Source organism: Terrapene carolina, unplaced genomic scaffold, assembly GCF_002925995.2.
Source record: "Terrapene carolina triunguis isolate 2854851 unplaced genomic scaffold, T_m_triunguis-2.0 Scaffold113, whole genome shotgun sequence".
Classification (NCBI taxonomy): Eukaryota; Metazoa; Chordata; order Testudines; family Emydidae; genus Terrapene; species Terrapene triunguis.
Genome location: NW_020664464.1, coordinates 2330463 through 2352126, shown reverse-complemented (window position 1 = coordinate 2352126; position 21664 = coordinate 2330463). Strand labels below are relative to the sequence as shown.

The 21664-nt window shown below is 40.3% G+C and overlaps 1 protein-coding gene across 6 annotated transcripts in view; it reads left to right on the top strand.

Moving 5' to 3' along the window:
* Positions 1 to 21664, top strand: part of NFIB (nuclear factor I B) — a 207022-nt gene that overhangs the window by 125470 nt on the left and 59888 nt on the right. For 5 of the 6 annotated variants that reach the window (XM_024211051.2, XM_024211053.2, XM_024211054.3 and 2 more), the window contains exons 4-6: positions 9115 to 9183; positions 10499 to 10619; positions 12382 to 12500. In XM_024211051.2, coding sequence (XP_024066819.1) covers positions 9115 to 9183; positions 10499 to 10619; positions 12382 to 12500 — 309 coding nt within the window. Of the gene's footprint in view, positions 1 to 9114; positions 9184 to 10498; positions 10620 to 12381; positions 12501 to 18770; positions 19429 to 21664 lie in introns of those variants that run through there. The other variant, XM_024211055.2, reaches the window with a different exon arrangement.

The following is a 21664-nucleotide window of genomic DNA, read 5'->3' as shown; positions in this document are numbered from 1 at the left end:
TTTAAAATTGTGGTTGTAGTTTGTGAAACACTTCAGGATCCTTTGGGACAGAAGATGCTATATACATACGTTTTATTCCTTCTCCTTGCATTTCTTGCTGTGGCTTCAAGGCAATCAATCTGATGGCAGTGCTTCATTCAGTTAAAGTGAGTTTTCCCTTCTTGGAATTACAGCAGCATATTAAGGTTTTGTTGTGTGACCCCAGCTACACTATGAATCCTGTCAGGTCAGGGGCTCAGTTACAACGTGGGGGTTAAGGGACTGGGTTACTACACTGTTGTCCCCTGACTTTGTTACAACACAATTGCAGTTTGTAGTAAAAGCTCAATCTTAACCATGTAACCAGGTCAGGGGCAGCCATATTGTAACCCAATCCCCGACTTAGTTATATTTGTAATGTAGACAGGACCTGCTGCATTCAACTTCTGCAACTAACATTGGTTAGTCGGCTGCTTCAGTATTCGCATCATTCCCTTCCCCTCCATCCCCCCTCTGCCACTATCCTGTGAGAAACTCAGACTCCTTGTGAGCATGTTTGTTACTATACTGTACGAAAACACACTAATAAAAGAATCAGAAATAAGCAGTACAATGTTTTAATGTTATTTATCATGACCTACTTTCCATAGTGTTACCAGGCTTATTTGGCAACATCCTTACTCACATTGAGTAATACCTTATGCCCCCAGTAGTCCCATTGAAATGAATGGGTTCCCTGGAGAAGTGAGGTATTACTCATGGTAAGGAATCTGGCCCTTAATGTTTATAAAGGGCTTTCAGATTCTCTGATGAAAGGACCAATAGAAGTGTCAAGTTTTATTGAAATCATGCGAGTTGTAGAGATAGAAAAGACCTATTAGACCATCCAGCATATTAGATTACCTATATTATAAAATCAGTCCCTGCTGGGCTTCCTAGAGCACATTTTCTAGTGTTGTGTCCAGTGTTTACAAACGCTTGGGCTTCCTTCACTTCCCTTGGAGAGTGACACCACAGCCTAATTGATCGCCTTGCTAAGAAGTTTTCCTGATATTACCTTATATTTCCCCTTTTTAAAAACACAAATGTGTCACAATATGACATATTTATGATTTTTAAAAAATCATTTAAGTATATTGATTGGATCCCTACTTACTCTTTGTGAATTGTTCAGCATCACGATGGTTTAAATGAAAAAATAAGGTGTTTCGTGATACCAAGAAGCAATTTTAGACTTTGGCATTAGACAGTATACAACAGAGTATAAACAGGCATTCTATTCATAAAAGTATAATTAAATCAAAAGACACTAAAAGGGCTGGTTAAAGATTTGTAAAACCAGACATGACAGGTAAGCTTTGAAGTCATTTGAGAACTAGGCCTGTACAGCACAAGTGAGTGCCAAACTAAATGATTTTTAAATATATATGCCTCAAAAACACTTTGATTTTTAAATCTTAATTATTTAAAAACTGGAATCAATAATTCAGCATTTGGGTGTGTGTGAAGGTGATGAACACAAATTGCTTTTTCAAAATTTAGAGAAAGCACATTGCTGTCAAATACTGCATGTGTACAGGCTATGTCAGGATGACTTGCTCAGATCCTGTCGCCCAAAGGTTGGTGCATACGCCTCTTGGCCCTTTGCCCATTATCCACAATGGCCCAGTCTGATAATTGTAGTATTAAGTTTGGAAAAACTATTTCTCTGGAATGTCTTCTATGCAAAACAAGGTAATGAGAGACGCTGGGTTTTCCACATCTCCCTTATAAAATAAAAGGAAAGAAAAAAAAAATCCAGCAAACTGGTTTAAGCTTATGGAAGCATTTCTTTTGACTGACCCACTGATTACAACAAAATACATTTCTGGCAGGCAGATTCTTTCCTTGTACTAGAGTCAAATTTAAAAAATGATGATAATTAATAAAATGTAATTCTACAGAGTACATTATCTCTCAAGCAAAGTGAAGGTTTAGTAATGACATGTTCATATCAGGTTTAAACAGCAAAGACTGACATTTGTTACTATGGACATCAAAAGAGATATTAAATATTTTAAGAAGGAATGGGGAGGTGTTATGGTAGGTTCTGTACTTGAGGAATTCAGAAAAAATTAACAAGAATCTTAATTTAAATATCTTTACTGTGTTAATGCAGGCTATGCTTCAGGGATAATGTAATTTAAAATAACCCCATATTGTATGGAGTATAACTGTATATCTTTTTCTTGCACACAAGATTATAATGGAAATAAGAACAGTAAGTGCTATTCTGTAAGGAGATCAGAATTCCAGGGTGAAAGGTGGTATCTTACACTACTAAAATCAAATGTTCTCCAATGTTCAAGTGCTGCATACTGCATTTTACTTTTATCATATCACTGTCTGTAGTTCTCCTCTTCCAGTTCCATCTGACACCCTCTCCTATCCAGGTTTTGCTCCTTGCACTCCACTGAAACAGCTTTCATAAAGTGTCTAATGACCTGTTCCTAGCTAAAGCTCAAAACCATCCTCATCCTCATCCTCCTTAGCCTGTCAGCCACCTTTGACACAGTTGAGCATGCTCTTCTTGAAGTCTTGTTCTCCCTTGGCTTCTATGACTCTGTTCACTCCTGGTTCTCCTTCTACCTCTCTATTCGCTCCCTCAATACGTCCTTTTGACTAGAGAATCCTCCTCGTCTGCTCTCCAGATTTCTGAGCAGGTGCCACAAGGCTCTGTCCTTGGTCCCGTTCTCTTCTCCCTCAACACTTTATGTCTGGGTATTCTCCTCTACAAACACAAATTCAACTACCATCTCCATACTGACGATTTATATATCTCTGTCTCTCTGCTCCAGACCCGTCTCCTTCTGTCCAAACTTTGTCATCTGGCTTTGGCTGTCTAGCTATCAGCTCAAGGTCAACATGACTAAAACAGAGCACCAGATTTTTCCTTCCAAGCCCACCCTGCTACCTCCCTTCTGTGAAATGACCCCCTCAGGACCATGAGGAGGAAGAGACAGATGCTGATTGTTGTGAATTTGGGAAACTCTGTGGCCAATCCCAATTGGGAAGGAATTAGGAGCCCTTCTTCTTTCCTTCTTCATCTTTGACTTAGAACCTATCTCTAGATCCTTGCATATATGTCAATTCTTGCCAATTCTTTCTGCATAATATCTCTAAGATATGGTCTTTCCTATCTATCCACACAGCTAAAACGTTCATCCAGGCTCTCAGCATTTTGCATCTTGATTGGCATAACACCCTTCTCTCCGGCCTTGACAGATCCAGTCTTGACCTGCTCATATCCATTCAGAATGCTGCTACAAAGTTGTTTTCCTAGTCTGTCACTCTGACCACGTCATCTCCCTCTTTACATTCCCCCTCCTCGGCTCTCCCCCACTTCTCTCTCACATCAAACATAAGCTGCCTTCCCTTTTAGTGCCCTTCATGGCCTGTTTCCACCCTACCTATCAACTCTCATTTGCTATCTAGATGTTAACCTCACCTCTAGTCAGCCCATTATGACAGGCTCCACTGTCCACTTGTCACATTCTCCCAAACTCACTCTCCCACTTGGGAGGAGCTTCCCATAAACACCCACAAAACTAATGCATTAGTCTCTCTCAAAACCCTCCTTTCGCCTGATGCCTACAAAAAGCCTTGACAACGGTTAGGCTCCTGGTGTGCTGAGACCACAGCTTGTCATGCTGACCAATATTGTCTTATTGTTTACTTGTACTCCCCTGTCTTTCTCTCTGTAGCTATATGTTGTCTCTCGTCTTATAGTTACATTGTAAGCTCCTTGGGGCAGGGACTGTCTTTTTGTTCTGTGTTTGTACAGCATCTAACTAGTAGGTGTCGGTCCATGACTAATACTCACAAATGCTACAGTAATGCAAATAGTAATAATATTTATAGTGCCTGCTTCTGCAGCAAATTAAAACAATTTAATAACACAAAATACTTTTGTATCTCATATCTGGAAGCCAAGAACTATTCTATAACATATCCACAGCGGATTTACTTCCTAACTAGTTAAAACCACTGAACTCTACTTGTACTAGAATTAAACATACTGTGCTTATTTTTCCTATACTCAGAGGCACCATTGGAATCCACCTTGCATGCTTGAACATAATGCTCAGAATGAAGTATAAAACCTAATGTAGCACAGTGCCTGTAAAATCAAATATTTAGTATGGCTTTGTTTCACTGCCAAGTTTTTTACAATATTTTATGTCTTATTAAATAGAGAAATTTCAGTCTGTTTTTTAAGTTGCTTCAGGGGGTTAAAATCTGCATGTTTTGTTTCAATTTTTTTAGTGCCAGGCAAAGTGTGTATGTGTAATTATTTTCAACTTGCTGAGGGTTTAAGCTTACTAGCCAGGGTGGAAGATAGCTGGGTTGTCACTTTGCAATATAGGGGCTTGATCTGTGCCTTTATGGACAACGCTCTGTAAAGGGTGGTGAGTCTCTGTGCCACTGAGTCACAGTTCCGTCTCTGCTCCTGGCTCACTTGCAGAGGAAAGCAATCTGCTATTGCCCCTTACCCGTAGCAGATTACTCCCTTCCACCTTCCCTTTCTGCTGAGTCAGTGTATTGGGATGTGTGGCGTCAAGCCTGCCTATTCCTTGCTCTCTCTTCACCCACTCTCTGCTCAGTGCATGTTGCTTAAAATGTAGCGCAAAGCATGGTGTTGAGTTTGTGATGTGGCGGCTAAGGAACCAGCTGCCTTGGGGTTTGTCTTTATTGCAGTGTTCGGTCAAGTTAACTCCTCTCAAGTTAGCCTTGCTTGAGTGAGAGCAGCCACACTGCAAAACAGCTCCTCAGCCGCACAGAATGTTTGGATTAGCAGCAGAGAGTAGCTGAGTCCCCGTTGTGTTCCTAGCTTGAGTGTCAGCAGCACTCAGACTTCAACCTACACCTCGTGACAGGCCGCCTGGGCTTGAATTTAAAGCACCACTTGAGCTAGAGATTTTTGTGTGTGCCCAGGAGTCAGGTTAGGAATAAAACTTGAGTTGTACGTTCATCTACACTGCAGTGAAGACAAGTCCTTAGCAGAGCATTAGCAGAGTCATAAACCTCATATGGTTGAACTGCTGAAACGTGAGACAAAGTCACACTATGTTACTGTGGGTTACAGAAGCAAATCTAAGTTGCCACGTTCCTTTTGAAAGACTGTGGCAAAGTGGATGAGAGTTGGGTTTTTTCCCCAGCTGTGCCTGAAATGATCTTTTGCATTTTATGAGTGAGTAATAGTCACACCCCTACGTTCCAGTATGAGACATTGGCTCATAATAAAGGCTGTGAAGGGAAGAAAAATATTAACATGAGTCAGTGGAAGATCTGGGACCCAGAACTCATGATCTCTTGACTTGATAGCATGATAACTAAAGCTTGTCACATCATTGCAAGAAGTCCAAAATCATATTACAGTGGAAATACAAATTTTGGCAACACTCCTTTCTGTCCCTCTGTGCCTGCAACTGAGATGTGGGGAGGCTGGGCAGGGAGTGGGAGAGTGTGTACTTCCCCTTATCCTCCTGACCAACTGTGTAGAGCTGGACTGCAGTCTTGCCCTTTTAGGGATAAAAAGATTGTCTACTGTTTTCTGAACTTGATTTTAGCATGTTGCCAATCAACTTTCTGTTTAGGGAGAAACAAACAAAGGATGTTTCTCTTACTTTTGTTGGACCTTCTTTCTCTTCCTCAATTCACTTGACACTTTCTTTCTAAGGAGAAAGGAAGCAGGAAGAGGAAAGAGAGGCCGGGGAGGGAAAGATGGCAAATGTTGGAACAATTTGTGTACCCTTTGTCCAAGTTGCCCATTGTAATATTAAAAAGGAAAGTGGGGGAAGAAAGGAAATTATTTACTCCCTGTCACAGAGGGAAATAAAGATTTGACAGGATACTCCCTCCTTTCCTTCCAACAGAAACCAAAGGGGGTAGGAGGAGGGCAGAAGATGAAAGAGAGAATGCCTCCTCTTCTAAGCAATCAGTGATGAGTAGCGCCCTACCAAATTCACGGTCCATTTTGGTCAATTTCACAGTTATAGGATTTTAAAAATAATACATTTCATGATTTCAGATATTTAAATCTGAAATTTCACGGTGTTGTACTAGTAGGGGTCCTGACCAAAAAGAAGTTGTGGAGGAGTCGGAAGGTTATTGGAGGGGCGTTGCAGTACCTTTACCCTTACTTCTGCACTGCTGCTGACAGTGGTGCTGCCTTCAGAGCTGGGCAGCTGGAGAGCAGCAGCTGCTGGCCAGGAGCCCAGCGTTGAAGGCAGAGCCGCCGCCGCCAGCAGCAGCACAGAAGTAAGGATGGCATGGTATGGTATTGTCACCCTTATTTCTGCACTGCTGCCTGCAGAGCTGGGCCCTCAGTCAGCAGCCATCGCTCTCCAGCTGCCCAGCTCTGAAGGCAGCAGCATAGAAGTAAGGGTGGCATGGTATGGTGTTGTCACCCTTACTTCTGCACTGCTGCTGGTGGGTGCTGCCTTCAGAGCTGGGTGCCTGGCCAACAGCTGCCGCTCTCCGGCCACCCAGCTCTGAAAGCAGCGTAGAAGTAAGGGTGGTAATACCGCGACCTGCCCTAAAATAACCTTGCGACCCCCCTGCAATTCCCTTTTGGGTCAGGACCCCCAGTTTAAGAAACACTGGTCTCCCCATGTAAATCTGTATACTATAGGGTAAAAGCAGACAAAAGGCCAGATTTCACAGTGGGAGACCAGATTTCACGGTCCGTGATGCATTTTTCATGGCCGTGAATTTGGTAGGGCCCTAGTGATGAGTAAAATGGCAAAAATCCTTTTCCTCTAGCATTCAGGGGAGTGGGAGAAGCCGGAAAGGAGCAGAGAAACAGAGAGAAGCTGTCAAAAGAGAAAAAGGGGAGGGGGGGTAGAAGGAAGTAGCTTGGAGAGAAGGAAAGACCTACAGGGCTATTTCATCACGTATGGCAATAAAGAGATGCAGTGACGTATATTGATGTCACCAGAGGATTGAACCATCATGACAGTGTCAGGGCATGCTTGCTGCGAGGCTGTGTATTGCAATGGCACTCACTGACAATGGGTCTTCAGCTCTGAAGTTTGAGATTGATTAGTCCATGTAGCTTTTACCATTTGAAATTCATTTCCTTTAAAGTGTGGCTATTTGCTGTTTTTCACCCTGGCTAGTAGGTGTAACAAATAGTGTAGCAAAGATGGTAGGCCTAAATAATACAGTTTGAGCTCAGTTGGATGTGTTAACTCTTTTCAGCTTGCCCTGTGACATGCACTCTTTACACATGCATTGGTTAACAATTCGGTTGCCCTTACGTGAGCCAGAATAAACTTCAGCTGGCTTTCAGAGCTAGCAGGAGTCAAAGTTCCTCCACGCCAATGGCTCATCAGTCTATGTGGGTTAAGGCATGTCAATTTCATAGGCAGCATTACACAAGGGGATGATGTGGCCAGCATCTAATCTGACCACCTTTGACTTCCCTAACCTGATGGATCAGATACCTATTTTGTAACTGGGTTTACTATAGGTGGCTTTTCAGTGTGAAATCAAGGAAGATTGAAACATACAACCGCTAGGATTGTAGTCAACATGTTAACCACTCAGCCACTGCTAGCAGGAGTGAAGAGTAGTAAAAACTTCCCCGCCCTAAAAGAAAAATAAGCACTATTATTCCAAATGCACTCAGGGAGTAAAGTATGCCACTTTTACAGTCACTTTTCTGACTTTAGCAGCTGTTTAATGTATTGCTAACTTACCTGAAGGTTCCTAAAAGATATATTAAAGGAAAATTGTCAACTCTTATCACATTACACACATTCCAGATAATTTGATTGCCATCAACTATGTTCTGCAATGGATACATTTAAAAGTTCCTTTTTAAGATTTTACTGTTATGTAAGGTATTTACTGTGTTAGTGGTATTACCCATGGTAAACATAGGGAATACCAGTTCATGCCGTTAATACATTACCTAAAAGAAAAAATTGTTTTAGGAGCACTTGCTTATATATGCTGTTGGCTTTATATGGTGCCATATAGGATGTGAATTATGATGATGTATGTAAAATTTTAAAAACATCTGGGGCAAAATGCATTTTTAATTTAAAATGGAGAACACGTTCTTTTGTGTAGACTATATTAAGCGGTACAGAGTAAAATGTAAGGTATTCTCCTCTCTCTGCACAGGCATAACTCCTAATAATGTTAACGGGAGCTATATACATGTTACAAGTGGATTATGACCCCCTGTAAATATAACGAAAAGCTTGAGGGGTTGCATCTATACCTCCAAAGGCTGTGATCCCATGTGATCTCAACCTAAGCAGGGTGAGCCTGGTTAGTACTTGGATAGAAGACGTCCAAAGAAAACCTTGGTTTCTTGATTCTACATCTTGTAGCTTCATCACTTGGATGATGCTAATTTGAGTTTGATTTTAGGTGTTGTTTCACTGCATCATTTCCTGGCGTGACCGCATTTCAGTCGTGGAGAGAGAGATTCATCTCTCTCAATATAAATAGATATATAGAAGCCAAATTTTTCAGAATGGGTTCCTAAAGTTGGGCTCTTAAATCTGTGTTTTGACCTCTAGATAAATACCTAACAAACCCAACAGATTTCACATTGGCCACTGAACATCTAAAAGGCCCTGCTCCCATTTGAGTCAATAGCAAAACTCACATTGACTTCAAAGGGGAAGAATCAGGTCCTAAAATGGTAATTTGTAGTCACTGCCATCTTGTCCTAGATTCCAAACCAGAAACTTACTCAGCAGAGATGGATAGTTTAATCTCTCATTACCAAATTGCCTGATCCAACAGAAAGTGTTCCAATCTCTTCTTATTTTGACTGTCAGTCAAATAGAAAAGAACAATGAAAGGAGGTTGTTATATACTTTTCCCAGTTGATTAACTATAATTTCAATATATTGGTTGTTAATTTCCATCGATATGTTGAGGAATCTCTTGTATGGAATCTAAATTTTGCACACAACAGTCTGGATTTCAACTCTCATCCCATCCTGTGAACTGTTGTCATCATGTTTTGGTCTAATTTTTGGACTTTTCTTTGTTGATTCTGCTATTAGATGGTGTATATATTTTTGTATTTCTAAGAAAGTTAGTTGACAACAGTATTATGATCTTTTTCAGGGTACCTTGAGGATAGTTTTGTAAAATCTGGAGTCTTCAATGTGTCAGAACTTGTGAGAGTGTCCAGAAGTAAGTTAACACATTGTATTTGATGATTTAACACATGCAAAAAGCCTAATACATAGTCCACTGAAGTCAATTGACTGTAATGGAGTTTGCTTTGGGCCCTAAGACAAGAAGAAAATGCTTTTAACCTTGTGCATGATGTCACAGTGCATCTTGCATACATTTATAATAAAACAGGTAAAAGGCTTTCTTTGTTTTTTCAAATTCTGAATCAAACATCTTATTAAGAACTTAAATCCATTTGCTATGCATGACTCAATGAAGTGATGTCAATAAAATTACCATAGATAATGAAACAAGTTCTTTCATGCACTTGCAACTTTCCCCGTCATTCTATCCTCTGTACATCTTTGGAATTCTGCTAAACCAACTGAGTTTTGAGGCCAAATTGTGTGCATAACTCCCACTGACATCAATGGTTATTTAAATAAGAGTTACACATGTGTATCTGAGTGCACTTTAGTCTCCGTGCACATGCACTTTTTATGCCCATCCAAGTTATGCATGTGCAACACTGAATGTTCTTTCCAAAATTGGGGATTTGCGTATGTGAAATACAGTTTTCACATGCTCATGAGGTGTGTTGTCTGAGCAACTCACATACACACACTTTTAATCATTTGGTCATAAAAATAAAAAAAAATCAAGATTATGTTGTTGCCAAATCCTCTGCTTCTCAGTGTTACTCATAATGCCCTTCTAATAATAAATTTAAAAGTATGTGGTTTCTGTGGGACTTCTTCCCATGTGTTTGTTTAACCTCAAGCCACAACAAAAGTATGCTGTAATTGTTAGAAAAATTCAAACCTTCAGATAAGTTATACAACGTTCAATTATTTTTGAAGTTAAAATGCTGAATGCACAGACAGTACACAAAGGTAAAGATAACAGTGTGTGTGTGTGTGTACACAAAAACAATATCTGCAACATAGGTGAAAGCAAATTTACCAGTGCAATGCTCTCTCCATATAAGGCTATTTCTGGCATGAATAGGCAATCAGGGATGTTCATGCCGTTTTACAACATGCTCAGTTTTGTACCTCCGTCTTTCTCACTTTTTCCCATTCATGATTTCCACATTATCTATGATAAAACTGCATATATGTTCAGAGATTTTGGGGGGAGGAGGCAGAGGGAGCAGTTAATTTGTTTTTAAGGTATGTAAACATTAACAGAACTTGACTGTACTTGATTTCTTAAATAGGCAGAAAACTTGTTACAAATTTTATAATGTCAAGATTTTTTAAATGTTAAAATAGAAAGGATGGTCAAAAATATAGAGATTAGTTTTGACTCTTCTTAATAATGTATTCTTCAGCGCCTATTACCCAGGGAACTGGAGTGAACTTCCCGATTGGAGAGCTTCCGAGCCAGCCATACTACCATGATATGAATTCGGGTGTAAATCTACAGAGGTCACTGTCCTCTCCACCAATCAGGTAAATATATTCTTAAAAGAGTAAATATTAGTGTTTGGCAAAAATATTGGTTATCTGGCTATGTGAAGTCAGGGTTCATGATGTTGGAAAAGCAATTCAATAATATTGTAAAGAAAGTGTGATATTGCACCTTTGGTACATGGCAACCTTTGGCACATGGCCACATCCCTCGGTCCACGCCACTTCCTGCAGCCCCCAGATGGGCCGAACCTGCAGACGCTGCAGGTAAACAAACCGTCCAGGCCTGCCAGCGGATTTCCCTGATGGGCCGCATGCCAAAGGTTGCCGATCCCTACTCTGGAGGGGGCCAGGGCCTGGTTCTGGCTGTGACTTCCCCCAGAACCTCCCCTTAAGTGGGGGGGAATCCCCTAGTGCAGAAGCGGAATTGGTGGAACGTGATATAGGCAAGAGTTGTATTATCTTTCCTGGGAAACTTCCACAAGGCTAGTCAAGGGATGATAAGTGGGGCAACTGAATCCCTGCCTCAGCCAACTCTGGCCTACTCCTCTCCACGTCTATGGATTCTGACTCTGTGAAGCACCATTCACATGGTCTTAGGAGGGGCAGAGAGCATCACGGAGGGAGTGAAATGCATGAATGGAGAGTCTGCTATGCCCAGGAAACTTGGGCTCCTGTTCTGGCTTCAGGAAACTAATGAGTTTTGCTTTTCCCTGCTGGAATATCTTGGTTTGCTGAAGCTACCCTGTAATGATGCATCCTGTATTTTCACAGGTACCATGGCTTGCATATGTGTGGTGCCACAGAGTTATGCATCATCAATGAACCAGGAAGTGTGTGGAGGGGCATTTCAAAGTTTTTGAAATAATTACTAACAATTATTACTATTTTGAAATAATTACTAACATTGTTATTATTAACAATGTATCAGTCTGGTTATTGTGGGGTTTTAGTGTACATTTCTGGGTTTAACTCCATTATCTTTTCAGCCTTACAGTTCACCTTTTAAATTAAAAAGTATAAATTCATCCTCATGGTATTGTCATAATAATTATTTCATAGTATTGTCAAAATATTGTTAAACCTTCATGCCTGGTTCCCCATCTTCATTTGCTTATTCTGAGAAGTTTCAGAAGGCGTTGATAAGAAGAAACTTGCCTTTCTCCTACTAGATTAAAGTGAATGTCTTTGAATGATGGAGTTTGAAATGCAGACCTTTCATTTTAAATTAAACTAACCGAAAATGAAAAGACTGTGTTTCAGGGCAGGCCTCTTTGAAAAGTAACTTGGTACTCTGATCTGGTGGGGTGGGTAAAGTAAAGTAAGCTTTCCTTCTACTTGCATATTCTGAGCTATTGAGGTCTTACCTAGCTGACCTTATCTGGCGTGCAGAAACACTCCTCCATTGCTTTTCTTTGCCTGAAATTAATTATATAGAGAATTTAACATTTTAGTGACATGACCCTTTTACAGCAGGTTGCAGGTTTTGGACGTTTGGCCATGGTCTTAAATGCCGCCAGACTTAGAACGTGCAGAGATTGAAAATTCTCCCCACAGTGGGTTTTTTGTGTATTATTCACACATGCCAACTATATAATGTAAATATTTATATACAATGCACACACCATTGTTTGAGAACACACCTGTGTGACCTATGTTAGGGGTCAGGCTTAACCTTTGTTTTCATGGTTTTTCCTTTAATCGCTCTCTGTGTTGAAAAATTTGTTTAAATCCTTATAGCCTCTGCAGTACCAATGCTAACTGCACATAAGTCTTAATACCAACACCTTTATTATTTGAACAGCAAGAGACCCAAAACTATCTCCATAGATGAAAATATGGAACCAAGTCCAACCGGAGACTTTTACCCATCTCCAAATTCACCAGCTGCTGGGAGTCGGACATGGCATGAAAGAGATCAAGGTGAGTAACATGAGGACCATTTTATGCCAAAGTGTTCAAACATACATCAGAAATATAGATTTTCCACTCTCCTTTTGCATAATTGCAATACAATGACACTTAAAAAGGGGGAGGGAATAAATCTTAGCTGTTCTTCACAACAATTTTTTTGAGTGTTTCTAAACAAATGTATTTTTAAAAAAACCTTAAGTCAAGTAGCATGAACAATCACATAATCATCATTTTTCCACACAGTCAATTATATTATTGTTATTAAAACATTTATTACACAAGAAGTATTCTTTGAAAGCCTAATTGATATTGTGTACACTCCATGAAAGATAATAACTCCATTCCAACAGGATTTGAACATTATCTTTAGTTTTTAGCTAAAGTAGAACTGAAGTGTTGCCACACTTTGGTTGAGCCAATATTAAGTTACTAAGGCTCAGTTTCTGCACTGGGATTCTGCATTAAGGCAGACCCTTGTACCTGGGCACAGTCCCATTATCTTCTATGGAATTCTGTTTGAGCTCAGGGTCCATGCTAACGAATCCTGATGTAGCATTGGTATCTTTGTCTGTATTCTGACGTGTGTTGCAATATTTTGTCAGGGTATTAGATCCCAATGTTAGTATTTTGTTAGAGAGGGAAATAACTGACCATGGAGCGAATTTAACATTTGTTAACTGTTGTCACCTTGGTCTTCACATTAATGCCAAGATATAATTCCCTCACACCTGTAATGTGTTATGATATTCTCAGTATATGCATTGTAGATGTTTTAATCATCATGTTGTTCAAAGGATTCTGTGCTTGATGCTTGTCAGCCCCGCGCAGTTCTTCAGACACATCCATGCACTATGTAGCACAGCTTGTAAAGTCAGAATAAAGAGCCAGACATGTAATTCCTTCTTTAGCTCCCCCTCCTAATATTTAGCTCCCACTACCTCAGTCCTTTGCCCATCAGTCAATTCCAACCTCTCCTTTTCTGACTGGCTGTTTGGTGTGCTTTTATTTTTTTATTTTTATTTTTGGGTGAGTTTTTTGCATTTAGAATTTTTCCAATCTGTGTGTGTGTGTCTGTGTCTGTGTCTGTGTGTGTGTCTGTGTCTGTGTCTGGGTGGAGGTATTGTGGTGGTGGTGGTGCGTGTTAAGTAATTAATTTAGTTGCATTTCCCCTTTGCATTGTTTTGTTGTCTCTCTTTATTTTAATTGTCCCTTCCTGCCCCCATTTAAATTTTTTTAAACTGTATTTTTATTGTCTGCCGTTGGGATGGGAGGAATTCTTGTATTGTTCTCATCTTTGAGTGTCATATTTTCTGCTTTTTGTTAATTAGGGATTGATTTCTCTTTTTCAGATTGGTTTCTAGAGAGCAATGTTTTTTTTTTTTTCTGTGTTCTGTTTCGGTTTTGTTGCTATTCCCTCCCCTGCCCCTCCAGTCATTAGTGTAAGGTGTTTTCTTATTTTCAGCATTTACTGCTGAATTTAAAAAAAAATGAACACATAGGCAATGTATATATTTAGCCTGTGACTTTGCATACCCAGACTGATGACAGCAAGGGCAATAGACTTGTTTTGCAGTCTCAAAAAGGATGCACAGCCCTATGTTAGTAGCTTTATTTTGTTACTGCTGTTTTACCGTGATTGCCTTTTGTTACCACTGTTTATGAGAGACATTATTGTATCCTGCACGTCTTCTTTTCATTCTATACATAAATTGACCACTTGACTAGGGAAAATGGTCTATGTTTCTCTTCAAAGTAGCCCTGTATATTCCCACTTGAAGAATGCAAAGTGAGCCTCAAGAACTTTCTAGAAATGCGGTGCCTGTTGGACTGCATAAGCCTCTACTCTGCAGCACCAGATTTTGGATTTGACCTGTATAGTCTCCAACCCCCTCAATTCCTTTCTTTCCACAGGTAACTGCAGATGTGGAGACCTTTGCTCTGTGCATAGAATTTTGGTTTGATTTTTTGACCAGACTTCCCTCTGTTATTAGTCATAATTTTTAGTAGCATTAGTAGTTTTACTGTTGTTAAGACTGTTTTGGATAGTTTCACAAAGAACATTTACTTCATTTATATACTTTTGTGTAGTTAGATTCCTGGACTGTCTCAAGTTTCAGTTCCGTGGTACTGTACCTAATTCAACCCCAAGGACCCTCAAAAAGAAAGATTGGGCTTGAACGGTATATCTCCTGCCACTTTGCCTTTTCAGAGCTGTATTCACATTTCCTCATGGGATTGTTTTTTACCATGTCACGCCTTTACACCACAGGTCCAAAAGGACTGGCACACTTTGGGATTTCCTTTGACAGAGGCCTTATGAGACAGACTTTCTGATCTGTCTTGAGGACAGGCCCTCATTCCTGGGCAGGGACAGAGTAGGTCATTGTTACTTCTGTTTTGCCATGACTGCCTTTTGTTACCACTGTTTATGAGACATTATTGTATCCTGCACGTCTTTTTTTCATTCTATACATAAATTGACCACATGATTAGGGAAAATGCTCTAGTATTCCTCTTCAAAGTTGCCCTGCATATTCGCACTTGAAGAATGTAGTCCTCTGCGGCAAAGTGAGCCTCTGTTTTGAAGTCCTCTAAAGTGGGGAAGCAGAAGCCTCTTGTGCCTGGCCTGTGTTTGGCCCCAGGTCAGGGGAATGTACCATGTCTGGTTCTAAGGCTATCCTAGAACTGAGAAAACTTTGTCTCTCATCTAAGGGTATGTCTACACAGTAAAGAAAAACCCGCAGCTGGCCTGTGCCAGCCAACTCTGGCTTGGGCTGCGGGGCTATTTCATTGTTCGGTAGGCTTCCAGGCTCGGGCAGGAGCCCGCGCTCTAGGACCCTGCAGGGTGAAACCGTCCCACTGCAGCCCGAGCCTGGCAACGAAACAGCCCCACAGCCCGAGCCCCGCGAGCCCGAGTCGGCTGTCACTGGCCAGCTGCAGGGTTTTTCTTTGCTGTGTAGACATAACATAAGTTGGTGAGTGCTACCACCTCTGATGGTAACTGCTCCCACCAGGAACTGGCGTTTGTGGCCAGGGCAGATTGCTCAGTGCTCCTGAGGTCCTCATTCCAAGCTTCTCACCTATCAGTACCAAGCCTGGAGGTCCACTCAGGGCCTGGCATTTGTGGTGATTCTACTCACCTTTATGCTCAAAGGCAGAGGAAAGAGGAGACAGAGCTCAGTGAGGGTTCTGTGCCAAGGGACTCAGTGCCATTATAAAGGAAGAAGGAACCCTTTCCTATCTTCCATGGAATTCTATTCTCATAAAATTCTGGGGTTTAGTGGAAAAAAATGAGGAAGTTGGAGAATCACGTGGTGCTTTTTAAACAGCTTTGAACATCCAGTGTCATTAGGGAATGCTCAGACAGTCCCAACAAGCACTGCTTTTCTAGAAGGTTCCTGAAGCTCATCAGCACCAGAAATGTGAATCATCCTACATTTATGAAGTGTCCACATCCTACAAGTGTGAATATGCAGAGGTACTACATATGCTGGTAAGTAGCCTTTCTTTCATTTTAATGTAATTTTAACTTTTTCTACAAGATCAAAAGTCGAAACAATCAGAGGTAAAATTTAGATCACAGCATTATTGACTTCACTTTAAAGGGGGTTTCACCTGCTCTATTTTGAACTTCATGGACTCAATTCTGTAACTTGTGTCCCGAAATGGACCCAGTTTTCTGTGTACTTAGGTATGAGACATTTTCAGTGTTTGAAGCTTCCTGTGGAAAGTAGTTAAGCCAGAAGTGATCTTCTTTAAGCCCTCCTCCAAGACAATAGTGGATTCCACTTTTAGATCTCTTTAACATAAAATATTTCTATCTTGCTGTGTTACTGTTTGTGGAACAGCCACAAGGTGATAACACTAAGGGTTTGGAGGTGGCAGTGGTGACAAAACCGTAGTGCTGAACCAAGTTTGGAGTTCCTAGCTTAAGTATTTTATTCAAAGTGTTAAGGGGAGTGAGGTGCCCAACTCCCTTTGAAGTGCGTACCATATAAATACATAGTGTGTTAACACTTAGTGAGTTGTCAGTCATGTTTGGTGTGCAGAAGTTTGGATGACTTTTGTTAATTCTCCATGCAAGATGCATACTATGAGGCAGTTGGACATGGACAAAGGCCACAGTGCAAATGACTCCATTATAATCCTCACTCTTTGCACAAGTTCTGTAATGTGTAAGCATGCATCATGAAATGGGAGAGGAATACGAGGATTTACAGCTTGGTTAGGTTGTGTACTGGCTGTGAAACTGTGAGGGGAAAAAAGTAAAAAAGTAAAATTTCACCAAACTACTACCAAACTCATCATCCCACACTGCACTTGTTATCAGTAAAACACCAAAGCTTCTGCTTTTACAGTTACAGAGCTTTCTGTATAAGCAAACTACTATTATCAACTCCTTTCCTCACACTATTTCTGAAGAGACTTTGATATGATATTAAAGATGTTTGTATTTTCAAGAGTATTCCAAAAGAGTGAAATGTAGGGAAATATAAGGAAGAACAGAAATAAGTAAGCTAAACCAAAACAAATAAACAAAAATCAAATCAAAGAGGCTCTGGGTTGTTCAAAACAATAGCCAGTCATTTCATATTTAATTTTTTACATTGAATGCATTATTGTACATGCCATTGTTCTAAACATAGCTCTTTCCTTGCCATCAGACAATTGCTCCAAAATGTAAATAGAGACTGTGGATTTGTTGTGCAAAAATGTAGTCATTTTCTTTAACCAAAGTTAGATTTCAAAATTAGTTTCCTTTTTATATTTGATGAAGCCAGATTATAAACATTTATGAAAGAGAGCGAGCCTATCATTATTTCTCATTGTGCAATCATTGTGCTGTCTTGGTGGTTTACTTCAGTTGTCTTAGGAATGTTTGGGAATGCTAGAGAAATATGTACTACCACAGGAGTATGGGGAACAGATTCTGAAAAATTTCCTTTAAAAAAGGAAATTATTTCTTAATTATTTTTATGGACCCGACAGCTTTGTCTTCTTTTGAAAAACACATACTGTACAGTTAACTATTGTAGGAAGATCATATAATTAGTATTACATTTGCTTTGACACACAAAATATGAGGTACTGTACTCTTCATGTGATCTTACCAAAACAAATACAACACTTTGAAATGCTACAGTAGATTTCCAAAATAATTGGGATGCAGTTCTGACTGCAAAGATCTTTTCTAATATAAGGTCATCAGTCATAAGAAGCATAAGTTGTTATCCATTAAGAAGTAACATAGTCCAATGTATCAGACCCTGTATTGAAATTAAGGAGCTCAGGGTTCTATTTCTGTTGTGTGACCTTGGGAAAGTCACGTAAGTGTTCTGTGCCTCAGTTTCCCCATCTATAAGATTATAATAATTATACTCACTTTTCTGTATGAAATCTTAGAGATATATGGATTAAGACTCCTTTACAAGACCTAACTATTTTTCATATTACCTTTTGAAATATAACCTTTAAGGAATGAAATACCAAGTCCATATTAAATATGAACTTGTGCAAATTACTACTCGTCAATTGATTGTCTCTCATTGACTTTAGTGGACTTTGAATCAAGCCTACCTTGGAAATGTATATTTGTTTTAAAATAACATGGCTGCACTCTATAAAATCTAACAATTATTCATTTTCTGTCTGGCTAACCTTGATGAACTCTGAATGTCTGTCTGTGTTAAGACAAAACTCCGATTTTCTGTGATGCAGGAATAAAATTTCAGTGAAATTGATGCATAAATGCAATAGCAAATTTTTGTGAAATTCTTAACAAATAAAATTTTATGTGGAAAACTCCCCTTACATTTGGAAAAGAGAATTTTTAAAAACATGACAGACAGGCTGTCACCCGTCGCTATACAGGGGAAGTGGCATGGCTTAAGAAGACCCCAGTTCATTTTTTTTAAAGATAAACAAAGAACTGGTGGAGAAACCCTTGATTCATTGTCTGGTAAGTAACTGAGTATTTTTTTTAGTGAAATCAGACAGGAATAATGTAAGAAGAGTACATTATATATACATGTATGACTAAATTTTGGAAGTAAAGTATATTAATATAATAGCAAAAAAATCAGTTAAAGTCATACTTTAAATCTATTTTTATCATAGTATTACAACATTGTTTAAAGTAAATATATATAACCTACATTTATAAATGATACATATCATAACTAAGCAATACAATTAGAGATTTATGTGGCATTCTGCAGAAGTCAGATGTTCAAAAATACTGAAAGTCAATGTACAATGAAATAAATTTTAATTTTACAGTTTCTTCATCATGTTCACTCTCTCACACTTCACCCACATCCACCAACAGTCAAGAATCAAGATGCCAACATACCATTAAAACAGAAACAGCTGGACTCTCTTCACCGGTTGACCGCCCGGCAGCTATTGGATGCTCCTCTTCTCAGGGCCAGGCCCCCTTTGTTGGATATCTATCTTCTGGACACTTGTCCCCTCTTGCTTTTTCCCCATCCACTGGACACTCCTTCCCTGTTGGGCCCCTTCCTGATGGCACTTTCCTTCTTGGGCCCTCTTCTCATGGACTATCTAAAATTGACATTTTAATTTCTGAAGTGAGGGAATTGAAAGAGGAAGTAATTAATGCTGTCCAGGAATTGAGAACTATAACAGATCACCTAGGTTGCTTGGTGGCCTATATTGGACAGAGTTCAAGAATACTTCCAACTCCTGGTGCACCTACAGAAGGATAAAGCATATGCTTTAGAAATACATAGTCTCCATCTGACAGATGCATTCATCTTATAAGGTTAACCTTGATGAATATCTGTTAAATGTTTCTGTGTTTTCAGTTCAGTCTAAATTCCTAAAATCTTTGTATGTCAAGGAATGTTTTTATGTTGATATATATCCTGCTAGTGAATTTTGTTTAGATTCAGTTTTGTATTTCCTTTTTAATAGCTCAAAGTGCTCTTTAATAAATGTATGTATTTCTTATGCATAGATCTTGATTTTCTGTGTTACTTTTAAGTATATTATGTGCAACAAAGTCAGACACTGACACTGAAAGAACACTATTCATTTCTTTAACCTCAACAGTCTTAAGGTAAGAAGTCCTTTTCATCATGAATAAGCTCTGAAATGTATTTTAACCAAAGTTCTTAATTGCAGTTGACCTTTCTGAGTCTGTTGGCAGCCATCATGCTGAAAACTGGCATCATGGTGATAATAGCACTGGCATAAAAGTTTTGGGCGAGAAACTATAAACCAGTTTCTGACCTACTTCCCTATGGGCTTAAGAAGCAGAAATAGATAATGTTTAATATTCAAGCAATATGCCTAATTTTTCAATATCAACATTCCTTGTATGCCATTTAATCCAGTATTAAAGTAAGTTGGGATTTGCTTTGCTTTGGGCTTCCTTAGTGTAAGTTTTATAAGGAATGTCTCTTGTAAACATAATTGCAGATGCTAGAAGTAGGTTCAGCAATAGTTTAATTAGGGTGAAAAGTGCTTCTTACCTTTCGAGTTTTGATAGTTGGGCTCAGCAGAACAGGTTAAGCAATTCTCAAAGACTTGTTACTTTGAAAAGACAATTACAAATTAAAATATAATGAATAGTATAAGAACATAGTGTCATATTAACATCAATGAGAGTTCCCTACATTCATTAAGCATAGTATATGATCCATTGTCAGGTGAGAACATGCTATAGTTTATTTGTATGTTAACTTTAAACTCACCTGTGAGCAGAATAAAGTAATAGGGTTTGCTCAGAGGTGACAGATCTTCAGCAGATGCAAATGGGTTTCACCAGCTAAGGGTGAAAGTCTAGTCCCACTGAAGTCAATGGTACAACTCCCTGATCCTATGAGATGTGGAATGCCTTCAGCTTCTGTAAGAATTGGCATTCAACCCTCCCCCCCCCCTCCCCCCCCGAAAGTCTCATATTTTTCTGAATAGCATGTTCTTCTTACTTCATTAATGGTACACCTGTGGGAGGGGGAACTATAGGCTCAGTCCAAATATATTTTATGCCTAGATTTGGCTACTTTTTTTTACATTTAGTAACTGAATCTGAGTTATAATTGTTTGCACTTAGCTTACTCCACAGAACAGATGACTTTCATTCTTTGTGTAAGTGGGGAAATGACCCTGTGATTGTGGGGAATGTTCCTGATTTATACACTACCCTGGTGGAATTGGCTAGCGAAAGGATCTGAGTCCTCACTCCAACTCTCTTCACCCGGCGGACCGCCTGACCTCCAGGGCTCCCCTTCCACTCTCCAGTGTGGCAGAGTCCTTGTAACCCTGACAAGGTTGGGCCCAGGATCCCTGCGAGGCTCGACCCACGGTCTTGTTGTGATCACTTAGGCAGGGGCTAGCCTGTCCCCACTCAGGGGTGCTCTCTCCGCACTGGCCATTTCCCTGACCCACTGATCATTACATACAGTTCAAAGCAAATACAATTGATTAAACAACAACTAATTAAAAAAAAGGAAAAAATGGGAAAAGTGATAGGAACAAGTAACCCCACTGTGTGGACGTGGGGACACTACAACCAGCTGTCTCTGGAATGCAAGGAAAGTTAACAGTCTGCCTCCTTCCCAGGCCCTGGCTGTGCTGCAGTGATACCAGGGGTCACATACTTGCTCTGGCAGTAGCAGGACCAGGTGGCAGGACCTTTCTTCCCAGGGTTGGCCCTCACATTGGGGTTACAATCCCCCGCCAAGTCCGGCCTGCAAGACCTCTTGTCTGGGGGCATCTCCCTGCGCTGGGCCCTCGCTGTCCAGGGTCCCCCCACTCTTCCCATCTGCTCACCACACTTGGCTCCACACTGCTCCAGCCCCCAGCTCCAGGCTGCCTCTGGCTGCTGCTGCTCTGTCTCCAGTTCAGCTCTGTTCTCTGGGTTGCTCCTCTGGTTTCTCTGGTTCTGGCTGCTGTTGTTCTGCTCCCAGTTCAGCTCAGGCTGCTGCTCTCTCTTTAGGTCAACCTGCTCTGGCTCAGGCAGCGCCAGCGGAGGACGGGACCCCAGGCTTGCCCTGTCAATTGGGCTGCCCTAGAGCGTTGGCCCCTCCCCATTAACCCTGGGGATTGTCAGTCTCAGGATCTTGATTTCTCATCCGCCCTTCCCGTTTCTTTTGGTACTGGGAGAAGGCCAACCAAAATCCCCCACTAACTTTCAGTAAGGGGCCAAC